This window comes from Akebia trifoliata, chromosome 8, assembly GCF_017979445.1.
Source record: "Akebia trifoliata isolate Shusen 1 chromosome 8, ASM1797944v1, whole genome shotgun sequence".
NCBI classification, from domain to species: domain Eukaryota; kingdom Viridiplantae; phylum Streptophyta; class Magnoliopsida; order Ranunculales; family Lardizabalaceae; genus Akebia; species Akebia trifoliata.
The window spans coordinates 52,263,132-52,277,822 of record NC_141382.1 but is presented as its reverse complement, the minus strand read 5'-3'; the positions used below and the strand labels follow the sequence as shown (position 1 = coordinate 52,277,822).

General features: G+C 35.1%; 2 protein-coding genes across 3 annotated transcripts; one reads left to right on the top strand and one right to left on the bottom strand.

The window, feature by feature from the left end:
* The first annotated feature begins 269 nt into the window (after positions 1 to 269).
* SUS4 (sucrose synthase 4) lies at positions 270 to 5,550 on the top strand. Of its 2 annotated transcripts, none has more exons than XM_086449639.1 (14): positions 270 to 408; positions 1,228 to 1,357; positions 1,587 to 1,713; positions 1,797 to 1,948; positions 2,069 to 2,261; positions 2,495 to 2,830; positions 2,925 to 3,020; positions 3,200 to 3,373; positions 3,512 to 3,628; positions 3,723 to 3,889; positions 3,994 to 4,218; positions 4,307 to 4,870; positions 4,964 to 5,102; positions 5,264 to 5,550. In XM_086449639.1, the coding sequence occupies exons 2-14, from the start codon at positions 1,266 to 1,268 to the stop codon at positions 5,294 to 5,296; spliced, it is 2,415 nt and encodes an 804-aa protein (XP_086305765.1). In that variant the 5' UTR covers positions 270 to 408; positions 1,228 to 1,265; the 3' UTR covers positions 5,297 to 5,550. The 2 variants fall into 2 exon arrangements, with proteins under 2 accessions (XP_086305765.1, XP_086305766.1); XM_086449640.1 differs by having other exon boundaries at positions 1,587 to 1,717; positions 1,801 to 1,948.
* Positions 5,551 to 6,595: 1,045 nt separating this feature from the next.
* LOC147397736 (ankyrin repeat family protein) lies at positions 6,596 to 11,011 on the bottom strand. The gene is made up of 6 exons (XM_086449642.1): positions 10,842 to 11,011; positions 10,566 to 10,653; positions 9,979 to 10,043; positions 7,218 to 7,286; positions 7,091 to 7,140; positions 6,596 to 6,987 (listed from the first exon to the last, which is right to left on the bottom strand). The coding sequence occupies exons 1-6, from the start codon at positions 10,920 to 10,922 to the stop codon at positions 6,876 to 6,878; spliced, it is 465 nt and encodes a 154-aa protein (XP_086305768.1). The 5' UTR covers positions 10,923 to 11,011; the 3' UTR covers positions 6,596 to 6,875.
* Between the last annotated feature and the right edge of the window lie 3,680 nt (positions 11,012 to 14,691).

Here is a 14,691-nt window from a genome sequence, read left to right as displayed (position 1 = left end):
TAAGCGAGCCGTGCAAAGAGGAAGTTGCATCAAAACCCAAAATCCAAGAAAAAAAAGAAAGAATAAAAAAACCCTTAAAGGTTAAAATAATAATAATAATGGCGCAGCGGTTCTACAACAGCAAAACCAGTAATGGTGAAAAGCGGTTTTGTGAGAGAAACACTGCAACAACAGGAAGCTGTGAGAGCTTTTTCACACAAACAGAGTCCCCACTCTCCAATCTAAGAAGAGCAACTAAAGGACTTCCACTGGTATATAAAGGGGTCAGAGGATCATTCATTCTTCATCTCGAATGCGTTCTATTCGTTCTCTCTGTTCGAATTCGATTATTGTTTTTTCCGTTTCAACGTTTTTTTCTCTTTCGTTCGTTTGTTTTCGTCTCTGATTTTTCTTCGTTCGACTTCGAAGGTAAATCTTTGTCAACTGTTTCATGTCGAAATCTCTCTTCTTTTTTCTATTTATTGCGAATGATTGATCGACAAAAGTGTTCTTCTCTGAAATGTGGTTGTTTTCGTGCAAATTTGGTTGAGGATCGTTTAGATTTTCTCTGCGATTGCATCTTTCACTGTGACACGGCTTTTTAGCTAGGAAATTTGATGTTTTTGGTGGAATCTCCTTCTCTCTTTTTTCTCTCTGCGATCGTGTCTTCTCTGTCGAAAATCTCCCACTTTGAGTGAATTTGAAATGTTTATGGAAACAGGAGATTAAAGATTCGGTCTGGATATTTCTTTTTGATAGTTTTATGTCTTTTTGGGCAAAAATAATTTATTTTTTGATCCAAAAATGGAGACGCAAAGTCTTAAACAGACCCAAAGAATATTCTCTGTATATTTCTCTTTCGTTTACCGTTGTTGTAATTATCTTCTTGGTTCGTTCTTTCCAGCTCGTCCTCCATAAATTTCCAAAACGAGGTCCCGCGTTCCTTAGAATTTCTTTGTTTTTCGCGGTCTACGGAGAGATTCCTGAGCCTCTGAACACTAGGATTCACTCACTTAGATCTGTTGGGTTTTGTGTTAAAGAATTTTTAATATTATCTATTAAGTTTTGTGAGACTTTTAATCATTTTGCTTGCGTGTAATACTGCGGTGTTAGGTTTAGAATTTTTACGCTTCTAGATGTCTGTTAGTCACATTTGACTTTCTAATCAATCCTGTTTTCCTTTATAAATAGGGTCTATGAATTAAGGGTTTTCATAATCTGTTCTTTACTTTTGTATCTGTGTTGCAGACTGAGATTCAGAGTCTTAAGAATTTAAGAGGAAAGCCATGGCCACGCTGACTCATTCTCATAGCCTTCGTGAGCGCTTTGATGAAACTCTTTCTTCTTTCCGGAACGAATTGTTGTCTCTCCTGTCAAGGTTTGTGTTCTTTCCAATTCCACCCTTTTTTGTTTTTCTAGAATTCAATTTTTACCATTGATAGACATAATAAAGGCACTAATTGTGAATCTATTTCATCTGCTCAAGTTAAATTGCCATTAGAAATTACCATATGAACATATGTTCAAAATTCAATTAGTACTGGTGAGGAGTGACCTATATTGAATTATCAATGTTTGCTTATCATGGATCTTGGTTTAATATGTAGGATTGAAAGTCGTGGAAAGGGAATTTTGCAACCCCATCATATCTTAGATGAAATTGAAGCACTACCCAAACATGACAAGAAGAAACTTACAGAAGGGGTATTTGGAGACGTTTTAAGAATTGCACAGGCAAGTTCAATAACAGATGCAACTTTAGATAAGATTCTTGAATCACGCCTTAATTAATTTGTTCTTTGTTCTTTGTTGTGTAGGAAGCTATAGTCTTACCTCCATGGGTTGCTCTCGCTTTTCGTCCGAGGCCTGGAGTGTGGGATTATATCCGTGTGAATACGAATGCTCTGGCTGTGGAAGAGCTGACCGCTTCTGAATATTTGAAGTTCAAGGAAGAACTTGTGAATGGAAGGTAACTTAAAGCCTGATGGAAGATTATTAAATTTGTGTTTTATGATTTCTTTCTTTTTTTTTCCATATGCTTGTTTTCTCAGAACTTAAATTTGCCACATTGTTGCTTTCTCCAATGCAGCTCTAATGATAACTTTGTGCTTGAGTTGGACTTTGAGCCCTTCAATGCGTCATTTCCCCGTCCTACACTTTCGAAGTCTATCGGCAATGGTGTGGAGTTCCTCAACCGGCATCTTTCTGCAAAAATGTTTCACGATAGAGATAGCATGCACCCTCTGCTTGATTTTCTTCGAGTGCATCACTACAAAGGGAAGGTAAAAGCTCTACCACACATTAGTGCACTCCTTGTCTTTATTTCTTTATATTTTTCTTTTAATTTTGGCTTCTATAAGTAAATTGTGTCTGTATTTTTCTGTGTCTTAGCAAATTTCACAAAATTCATATCGGAAAAGTGTAATATAAATTTGTAGAAATTATGAATTTGGTGTGGTATTTCTTGGAGCATATTTATGTAACTCCAACATGATAATGTGTGGTCCTTGCATAGGCAATGATGCTGAATGACAGAATCCAAAACGTCAATGTATTCCAATCAGTTTTGAGGAAGTCAGGGGAATATCTGTCTACACTTCCTCCAGATACTCCATATTCAGAGTTTGATCATAGGTTCCAAGAGATTGGTTTGGAGAAAGGGTGGGGTGATACCGCTGAGCGTGTATTGGAGATGATTCATTTGCTCTTGGATCTTCTTGAGGCACCCGATCCATATACATTAGAGAAATTCCTTGGGAGAATCCCAATGGTTTTCAATGTTGTGATTCTTTCTCCACATGGATACTTTGCACAAGCCGATGTTCTGGGCTATCCTGATACCGGTGGCCAGGTAAATTCTCATTCAATAACCATCGTATTTTCTGAGACTCAACATTAGTTCTGTTTTGATTTTGATGCTCTGCCTATTGGAACTCTGTTTGCAGGTTGTTTATATTTTGGATCAAGTTCGTGCCATGGAGAGCGAGATGCTTCAACGCATTAAACAGCAAGGACTTGATATCATTCCCCGAATTCTCATTGTAAGTTTTTTCCCCTCTCCTTGACTTTTCTTGAAAATTTTGTTCATATGTAGTGAATGACTAGAGAAACTTTCTAGTTAGAAATAAGGTATAGATCCAATGGGCAATGCTCGGTTGCAATTTTCTGGTTTCCTTTCTTTGTGCCAGAATTTAATGCCTAATAATGCTGTCAAACCCAGGTGACACGTCTGCTACCTGATGCGGTGGGGACTACCTGCAATCAACGTCTTGAGAAAGTCTATGGAACGGAGCATACGAGCATTCTCCGAGTACCCTTCAGAAATGAGAAGGGAGTTGTTCGTAAATGGATCTCACGGTTTGAAGTATGGCCATACTTGGAGACATTCACAGAGGTAACATATGTTTCAAACTAATCATCTCTATTAACCGAGGGTTCTTAATTCTATTACCATTCTAATTTATAAAAGCCTCAGTTAATACTACTCTAACCCAAGAGTTTTCACATTGGCCTCTGTTTCAACTGTTATCAGGATGTCGCAAATGAAATTGCTGGAGAGTTGGAAGGAAAGCCCGATCTGATAATTGGCAACTATAGTGATGGAAATCTTGTTGCTTCTTTGCTAGCACACAAATTAGGAGTCACGCAGGTTGGTGGTGGAAAATTTATGGTCTTTAAGTTTGTTCTCATTGCATTGTCAGAAACTGAATATTTCTTTTCTTTTTGTTTGCTTTTCTATGCAGTGCACCATTGCTCATGCCCTTGAGAAAACAAAGTATCCAGATTCTGATATATACTGGAAAACATTCGAAGAAAAGTACCACTTTTCATGCCAGTTCACAGCTGACCTATTTGCCATGAACCATGCAGATTTTATTATCACTAGTACCTTCCAAGAGATTGCTGGAAGGTATTATCATCAGTTTTTTTTTTCTCATTCTAGTGGCTTGTCCTGTTTAGTTATGTTTTATTCTACTTATGTGACCTAATTTTTTTAATTATTTTCCTTTTCAGCAAGGACACTGTTGGACAGTATGAGAGTCACACTGCTTTCACTCTCCCAGGACTCTATCGAGTCGTTCATGGAATTGATGTCTTTGATCCCAAATTCAACATTGTCTCACCAGGAGCTGATATGAGTGTTTACTTCCCTTATACAGAGAAGGACAAACGACTTACAGCCCTGCACCCAGAAATTGAGGAGCTTCTTTATGATCCCACTCAGAATGCAGAACACATGTGAGCTTCTCTTTCTTTTGCATGATCTTTGCCTCACTTTCCCCTATTGTCGTAATTAGTGAATGATTATTGATTTTGGGTGTTCCAGCGGTATATTGAACGACCATACCAAGCCAATAATATTCTCAATGGCAAGATTGGACCATGTGAAGAACATAACTGGATTGGTTGAGTGGTACGGAAAGAACACTCGATTGAGGGAGTTGGTTAACCTTGTGGTGGTGGCTGGTGACCGGAGGAAGGAATCAAAAGACTTGGAAGAAAAAGCGGAGATGAAGAAAATGTATGATCTCATCGAGACCTACAACTTGAATGGTCAATTCCGATGGATTTCTTCCCAGATGAACCGGGTGCGAAATGGTGAACTCTACCGCTACATAGCAGACACGAAAGGTGTCTTTGTACAGCCTGCCTTTTATGAGGCATTCGGGCTCACTGTTGTTGAATCCATGACCTGTGGGTTGCCCACATTTGCGACTCTTCATGGGGGTCCAGCAGAGATAATAGTGCACGGAAAATCTGGCTTCCATATTGATCCCTATCAAGGTGATAAGGCCACTGAGCTCATTGTCAGCTTCTTTGATAAGTGTAAGGAAGACCCAGGACACTGGGACAAAATCTCGCAAGAAGGCCTGAAGCGCATCTATGAGAAGTAAGCGAGTTAATCTTTATGGGAAGTTTCATTGTGATAGATATGAACTGTGTTTTGCTGAAGATTTTCATTTGTTCCTCTCCTATTTCACAGGTACACATGGCAGATCTACTCTGAGAGGTTGATGACACTGTCTGGGGTTTATGGCTTTTGGAAGCACGTATCCAACCTTGAACGTCGTGAGACCAAGCGCTATCTCGAGATGTTTTATGCCCTCAAGTATCGTAAGTTGGTAAGCTCCTTTGCTCATCCCCAATGCTCAAAACTTTGATTTTAAAAATAAAGTAGTGTTGGGAGTCTCCAATACGGGGTGTTATTTTCTCTCAAATGGTTTGTTATTTTTAACTTTATTTCAGCTGATTATTTCTTTTGTGTGAAATCATCTTATTTCAGGCACTTTCAGTTCCTCTGGCTGTTGATGAGTAGATTGGGAGTTGTGACCGAAGTATGCTGTGTTTTATGGAATAATTTTCATTGTTTATGATTGCAAAACGCATTTGTTTTTTGTTTTTTGTTTTTTGTTTTTTTTTTTTGGGCTTGTTTGGGTTTGGTCCCCCCTTTTTTCTGCAGAAGAAAGTGGTTTGTATTTTGTTTTCATTTCCCTGAGTGAAGTTAAAACGGTCAAATGCTTTGAGATCCAATGAATAATTATTACTCAAATGTCAATTTTCTTTTCTCCATTTTCCACCAGTGCTGTGCTGTGATGTTGTGCATTTCCATAGTTGATGAATTCCTTGATTGAACCAACTGTTAGTTCAGAAGACAACAGATTTGCAAATTCCTATCTTTTATTTATTCTTCTAATTAGTAATTTATGAATTCCTTTGGCTAATATTTAATCAACTTTTTATAACAAAATCCCTCCACCCCCCTCCTCGTCTTAATAAAAATTTTGAAGTACCCAAGAAACAACACAGTCAACGAGTGGTCTGTCTATTCTTGAAGACAAGTGAATATGGAGAATCTCATACTCAAAATTTTGGATATTTGTAATGATGGAGAATCTCAGATATTAGTGAATAATGGTGACTGACACTCAAAATTTCGGAGACTCAGATGTAACGTCAATCTATTTTAATTTCTTTCAATTTGATCTGTGGCCCACTTAAATCTTCATTGTTTTCACTCACTCTCACTTTCACATGACAAGTCCTTTCTTAAAGGCAAAATTTACTTTATGCTTGTATGGTTGTAATATCTTCATTTATTTTCACTTTCACATTAGAAGTCCCTTCTCAAAATTTATGCTTATTGTATAGTTGTAATATTGAAATGGAGAATAAATAAATAATAAAGAACACTTTTTTCCTTATTTGATCGAATTAAAAGAAATTAAATTTTGAAATGACACAATGATATTTACAATTGGTTATGCTCTTATCAACAAATCTTTTGTATATTTTTAGAAAACTGTTATTAACATGCCAACTTTTACTTATAACACACACCTATACATATGTAAATTACTAGTCGATTTCAAAAGGATTGGTGTGTTGTAAGTAAAACTTAGTGTGGCAAATAGATTTTTTATTATTATGTAAAGAATGAGAATATAATTGCACTTTGAAGGATTCAGTGACCAATATTCATGCAACCTTTTAAAGTTTTGCTACTATTACACTATTGTTGTTCAATGTTGCAATGGTTATATTTATAACAATCGTTTCTCTATAAAATATACTTTTTATCAACATGGATCATGAAAGATTTTCAAGATCAGAAAGCTGCTAAAATTTAAAATTTCTACAGATTTTTCAGAACTCAATAGTTAATTATGAAATTTGACCTTATAACATTGCATAGCCTCAAAACAAACTCCCATCTTGATTCCACGATTACATCTATTTAAACACTCATACAGAATTTAAAACTATTACCCTTTCTACATGTAATGCAAATTGACTAGATGCCAAAATTGCACATATTTAGCCTATAGATTTCACCAACATTCCTAATGCAGAAGCTAACATCATAAGACAGCTGAAGATGTGGATTCCTTATGGTGTTAGGAGACCCTAACGCCATTAAGTTCGAGTTGTGTCACAGCCGCATTGATTGCATCGATCACCTCCATCTTCCCTTGGCTCACTGCTTCATCCATTGGCGTCCGCTCATAGCTAACCAACACCCAACATCACAAGCATTAAAGATTAAACAAAGAGCATCTTTACTATACTAATAATGGCTTCAGAATTTGTTTTCAGGGTGGAAAATACATACCAATTTAGAATGGTTACATTCGCTCCTGCCAGAATTAAATTCTTAACCACCTGAGAGAAAACTTCTATCACCAAATTGGCATGATGGATCAAATTGACAACCACAAGTAGGGAAGCTGGACTATCACCTCTATATGCCCATTGAGGCAAGCCCAATGAAGAGGGGTATTTTTCTCCACATTAGAAGCATTTAGATCCTGCATCACAGACTAAACTCTCAAACGCAGTTCTCTAAAATGATTCGAGAAAATTTGGAGGACTTGAAAATTGTATATAAAGTATTAGAAAAATTGTATCGTGTTCCAGGCACAGAAATTAAACATAGCTTACTCAAAGGACATCAATCACCAGCTTTCTAACACAAACAAAATGTAATACTAATATATGCAAGTCTTCGTATCAACCTTCTATATATTTGATGGGTAAGCTGGACTTGAACCCACGACCTCAGAGTTGCTTTGCAATGTGTTAAACCAACCGAGCTATGGGCCAAAATCTTATCTTGTTCCTATGGTTTGAAGAAATAGAATCTCAAGGTTAAAGATGAGGGTAAACAATTTTACACTAGAGGTTGCATATGTTGGGTTTGTAGTCTCCTCCAGTGAAGGATCAATATGGCAGTCGTCCCCAACAAATACAGAAACAAGTGTAATTTTGGAAGCATTAAGTTCAAGTTTATAAAAGGACAAGGAAACAAAGATTCGAAGATTTCATCAAGTTCAGCCATCTCATCGCTAACATCATTAACAGGAGACTCCAAAGTCTGTTTCATCATTATTGGTCTCAACCACAACTAGAAGTAGGCGAAGCTAAGGCTTTGTGTGGATACACTTCTCCACGCAAGAGCAAAAATCTATCCAAACGCATGCTAGCTCCCCGCAGGAGTAGTCATCAAGAAGCTCTATCCAAATGCAGTGTAAGCAACTACCTCTAGACAGATGATTAATAAATATACCGATAAGGATATTGCAGGTACCCTCGTTATCTTCCAATAACGTCTCCACCAACAGACTCAGAGTGCTTACTTTTGTAGATATCTTATCCCAAGAAAAATTTGCTTAAATTTCTTCATGATAGATCTAGAGCACTAGAAGTCACGTTCTTCAATTTGTACACTTGATTATTGGACCATTAGATGGATCAGTAGGATCCAATGCATCAACTTTTTCATGCTGCTCTTATCATCCAGTGACCATAAGGATGGAAAATTTACGGTGAAGTCTTTTTATGAGGGTATCGCTCCTAGTATTGTATCATCTTTACCTTGCTCATTTGTTTGGGGTGGTAAGGTTCCTCTGAAGATCTCGACTTTTCTTTGGATGGTGGCGTTAGGGAGACTCGCTATTCCGGACCAGTTGATTAAAAGAGGTTTTATTTCGCCGAATCAGTGTTTGTATGTGCAGGTCTCAGACAAAAACAGTGGACAACTTACTCATTCACTGTCAGGTGGCTCACCACATTTGGTCACACTTATTATATTTATTTGGTATTGTGGGTTGCTTTCCTAGATCAGTTAAGTTGGCTTTAGAGTCTTGACTGTCGTGGGGCGATTCTTTCTCGTCTTGTAAACGGATTCTTTGGTTATTGGTTCCTTTCGTGGTTTGTTGGGGATTTGGAAACTTCGCAATCAATGCATTTTTTAGGGGAAAGAGACTACGATGGAAGGATTAGTTCTGTCTATTCTGGAGGACATGTTCTATTGGAGTTAACTTTATAAGATTTTTAAGGGGCTCTTCTTTGAATATTTTGTTGTGCGATGGGATAGGGTTTGCTCGTTGTCGTGAGAGTCTTTTGTTTTGTTATTGTTGTTTACCTTTTCTTTTTCTTGTTTCTTTTTCTTTGTTTTGGGTTGGTCCCCTCGACCCCCGCGCTTTTTCTTCTCTTAATAAAATTATCTTTACTGATAAAAATAAATAAAAACATAACTTGGTGCAAATTTACTATCAGCTCTCCCCTTTATCTAAATAGAACTATTAAAAAACATAGTGTTTCTTATGGCTGCCACAAGCCCAAGAAAATCCATCTTTCAGAATAGGTGTCTTCTACATGTGTCATGTAACATCATCTCAATTCAATTCTTGGAATTATGACATCATGCAATATCGTATGGTAAATTTCCTGTTTAAAGTGGATTTGAGTCACATGGAACACTAATGAGGAGTGTAGGACTAATTTCCAAAGGGGGGGGATTGTGTTGCGTAGAAAAGATTTGTTGGAGTATGAAGACCATATGGCTTTTGAGTGGAGCAGAACAGAGAAGTGGATTCCAGTAGCACAAAGTTGGGAAGATTTTTTATGTTGGTATTCATAAGTGAAATATATTACTTTTTTTACATTAACAACAGTTTATATCACTAAAGTTGGCTAGATATTTTAGTAAAGGGCTTGTAAAATATTGAAAATAGTAATCTGTGCCTTGACCATGAGAGCAGGACGGTTACTGGGTTCAAGCTTGACTAGTAGTAGGCACAGTTGATTCTGGACAGAGGTATCTGTGTTTAAGGCTGGGCCCAGAAAAATCATTGGCCAGGGGATAGCATGGCCTGTTTTCATTGCTAAATTTTAGTCTTCTTTGATGTAGCACATCCAAAGTTTGTCTTTAAGAACCAAAGCTCCCACAAATCTCACATCAGCCAATATAATAATTCATCAAAAAGAAGTAAAACATAATTCACATAGGAAAAATAAAAATTGCAAAAGACTATGGAAGCCAGAGACTTTTTTACCCAAAAACAAAAAGGATATGGAACCAATACAAGGTGTAAAAGACAAGCACGCTTAAAAATTGAAGTAGTCGATATGGATAAGGTTCAGCAAATATGTAGTATTCGGGTAACATTGATACCAACAGTGAGGCACCCAGTAATAGAAGCAAAGAGAAATCCTCACCACTCCATTTCTGACAAGATACTCCACAATATCGAGATGCCCATTACCAGCAGCCATATGAAGTGCTGAAAATAGTAGGCACAAGATAAGCAAGCTAATAAAGATTATTGTCATCGTCATATCCTAAATGTTGATGAGCTTATAAATGGACATAATGCTACTGATACATCAAATATATGGCCTAATAATGAACAACAAAAAGCTTAATTTTCATAAATTCAGCCAAAAAAAAAAAAAAACACAAGGAAGAACAAAGTGAAACGTTCCCTCATCTCCTTACTACTTGGTTTTTTTTTAAAAAAAAATTGAATTATTTTAGTAAACTTTGTGCTTATTCGGATGTTTTACAAAAATTGAACCTAGGCCAGACCCAATCAAGTATTTTGCGCATAAATTAAATTGTATCCTAAATGTTGATGAGATTATAAATGGACATGATGATGGTACTCGCACATAACAAAGAGTTACAAGTTGATGAAAACAATCGAATAGTCTATCAAGAGAGCTTAATTTTAATAAATTAAGCCACAAATATTGCAACCAAACAAGTTGTAATGGAATGAATAGGGATATTAATAAATTTTTACCTGTTCGGCCTTGAGAATCCTTAGAATCAAGTGAGACACCCGCAGAAGCTAAGCTTACCACATCATCAATGTCATCATATCTAGCTGCCTGTAACACCATACCAATCAATATCAATATATACATATAATTAAAATTAACTTGTAATTTAATGGATAATAATCTTAGAAATTTGTTATAGAATTAGTCATTTATTTTCTGAACAGAAAAAAAAAAAAAAAAAAAAGTTCTCTATATCTCTATGTTGGGTTGGGGCAAGAAGAGAGTGAGAGAGGTACCTCAAGCAAGGCCTCCACGTTGTCGGGAATTGTCTCGTTCAGAAGAGGTTGCGGCGCAGGGATTGCCTCCTCCTTCCCCATCTTCGCTTACTGTTGTTCTCGCTGTTTTCTACGGGAAATACCCCCAAATTGTTTCCTCTTTCGACTTGGAGACACAGGGACGGGCCTTTGGTGTTTTCAATAGGGATAATTACTTAAAAGGACCTGCCGGAGGGATTTTTTTCTAAATAATGTTCAAATTTTGGACGGTCTCCTAATATTCCATTTAGTAAATTTTTCTTTCCTTGACAGTATAGTCTAGAGCCCATCTTTCACATTTCTCGTGATTGAATGGCCTAATCATTCCAATTCATCGTTTTTATAATAAAAAAAAATATGGATTTTTGATACCTCAATTGAATTTTAGAGATTTCATTCCATCAGAAAAGATTTAAGAAGGAAGAAGAAACTATTTTCAATCTAAACAAGTCTTTATCTTAAGTTTTTAATTGATCTTTTCATGCATTTTAGTCGAAAAAACTTAAAAATTGAAAATGAATGGGTTTTACAAGTGTCAAATTCACCAATTTTTATTTAAAAAGTGGTGAACTCGACTATAAGTAATTGTGAATTTGATTGTAAAAATTGTGAATTCTACACTAAATAAAAAAGTGTCAAATTCGACAATAAATAAAAGAGCGGTGAACTCAATAGTATTGAGTTCACCAATAATGAGGAATCATTAAGAAATAAAAAAATTTAACTAAATGTCCTATCAACTTTCCATGCAAAACTTAGGGTTTATTTAAACATAAATCTCTCAGTCAAGTTTTTAAGTAATTTTCCCTTTCTAATATATACAATATGCAACTGGAAATAGAGTTCAGTCTATGAAGTCTGAAAAAAATAAAATTATTTTTTATTATTGAATTTTAATTTTAAAATTTGAAATTAGATGAAATTTTGAAGAAAAAAATTGGATTTGAGTTTTTTGAACAAATCTAAAGGACCATGGTGTTGGATTGCTTTTGTAATAATCCATTTGAGCAAAACAACCCTTAGTAAGTCTTAAACTTATTTTCGTTTTTTCATAAATGTTGTTTAGTATGTGATTTGATGATAATGCATTGATGTTATAAATTTTTCAATAGTATTTTATTTTACTTAAAAGATTATTTGATGGTTAAACTTTTCTTAACATCATAAAAATGTATAATTTATGTGAAAACATGTTATCATGCATATATATTCAATAGTAATTTTTTCCATAAAAAATATATTAAAATTTTAGAATAAATGTCTAATGCATTCTATTACATCTTTTTTTTTTAATTTTTAATGTATAATTTTTATTTTTTATATTTATCATTTTCCACCTTTTTATTCTCGTTTTTGTCATTTTTTTTCTTCCAAAGTTTTCCCTTGTTGCTTTAAACCTGTAATCCACTAAGTGAATGTGTTCAAATTATATAATTATCTAAGCCTAGAGGAGCATTGCAAATGTTGTTTATTGAAATAGTTAATGCTGCCCTATTGTGAATGATCCTGGCTAACAAGTAGACTCAATCGAAATCAAAATCCCTATTCTATTATTAGTAAGTTAAAAAACCTCCACATTCTGAATGTTGTTTTAAAAATCAGATCAATCTAGTGGTTTGATCATATTTTGTAATAAAATTGATTTGACAAACAAAACTAGCGATTTGTTTTTTAGTAGGAATATAAGTAGAGATATTTTAGAAAATATATATGGGAAATGTTCAACACCCTACACTTACCCTACGCTTTACCAAACGTGTTTTGTATTACATAGGTTAAAAGTTTTGGAATGGGCTGATTTTTGGTGAGAATGATCTCTATGATTAGAAGATCCTCCTCACCAAAAGTCAGCCCATGCCGAAATTTCTAGCCTCATATTTACAAGTTGAAAAATCATGGACCATCCATTTTTTGTAAACTATTTTTTATGGGGTTAAAAGTTTTGGAATGGGCTGATTTTTGGTGAGGATGATCTCCTCACCATATAGATCATCCTCACAAAAAATCAGCCTATTCCAAAATTTCTACCTATGTAGGACAAAACATGTTTGGTAAGGCGTAGGGTGGTGAATGGGACCCAATATATATACATATTTCTAAATAATTTAATAAACATATCAACCCAACCAAATTGAACCAAGTCGAATCAAACATGGATTTAGTTTTCAAATAAATGTTTCTAAATGCCCACACAAGTAAAATAATGAAATATATAAAACCAAGGAAAATTTTAATTTTGATAAAAGAATGGTCTGGACTTGTTGACAGGCGGAATCAGGATTTGCTTGTAGCGGGGACAAACTATAGTTAATCGTACAATAATTTTGGTGAGAAATTCAAAAGTATCTCAAGTTAAAGTATAAATATAAGGGTATCTAAATAATCATTCAAAAAAAAAAAAAGATATGATCACGTTCATTTGATGCGTTTTAATCTTAGTTAGAATCATTAGATGGAACATATTGATTAGAACAACAACTAAGATTATGTTTGAAGCATGTCAAATCTGATCAAGATATGATTTTAATTGACTGTTACCATCACATCTTTATAAGGAATCATAGACCATCACCATACGAGTCTATTATTTTATGGAGGGAAAAAAATGTTGGATGTTATTCTAATTCTGGTTTGTTGAAACAATGAATTATAAGCAATATTATAATGTAAATAATTCGAGAAAATTGGAAGAACTTATCGGTGACTGAGGCACGGAGAAGCCGCTGTCCTTAAAATCAATTTCGCCTCCTTAGGATTGAATCCTCAGTGCAGTCGGTTTCTGGCGTTTGATTTCCAAGATTTAACAATCACAGTCTGTTAACTGTGTACTCGGAAATAACAAATCTACGACGAACTCAATTAGATCGAACTTTTCACAAGCAGTAAGAAGAGAAAACTTATTTGAAATCGGAGAAGAAGAGAGATCAGAAAGTATTTCGTTTTTCTGTACTTGAATAAAAGGACTTATTTTATAAACAACAAGCCAATAATTGAAATTAAATAAAAATTTAGCAAAACCGGACCTATCACGCGCACCCACGTGAGGCTTAAATTCCGAAATATGCACCCCCCCTGCGTGTGCATCGTATGCGCACTAAGGTTTTCCGACTGGTTGGTCCCAAACTCAATGGGCTGCAGTCTCATAGTGTCTTGAACCCCCATGTGCGCGGGAGATCCAATCTCTATCTCTCTCACACTCAAGCATTAAAGAGAGAGGGATTATAAATAAGTTGAGAACTTTCCTTGTATTTACTCGATGTGAGACTAAAGAAATAAGACATGCTTTTACAACTTTCAAAATCAATAAAGTAAAGTAAAACAAAAAAGGAAAAAGAAAAGAGTTCTTTTATGTTTCACCAAAAAAGGAAAGTACTACTTTTTACAATAAAACACTCAAGAGGTCTTGAGTTCAAAACTTATTCTCAACAATAAATGAATAAAATATTATATGAAAATTAAACTATGAATTTTAGAAAAAAAATGCATTAGGTAGTTTGTCATTAAGTGATTCTTGTGAATGGAAACTTCGATATTGATATCTTTCATGGCTCTCTTAGGAATTGATCTCCACTATTCATTAATATGCTAAACAGATTCACATTCCTAGAGGCTTTCTCGAAACTTGAATCTTATTTGTCACCATTCCATTAAATTATAAATCCCACCTTTTTCTCATTCACGCTCACAATAAAGTTTCGGGTATCAATGAAAAATACAAGGAAGCAATGGATGTATAATAACCTTTAAAAACTCTTCAATATCTGATGATATTTTCTGATTTCCTTAAGCACATGGTCTTCTTCCTATTAGACTTGGAAATTAATTCAAATAC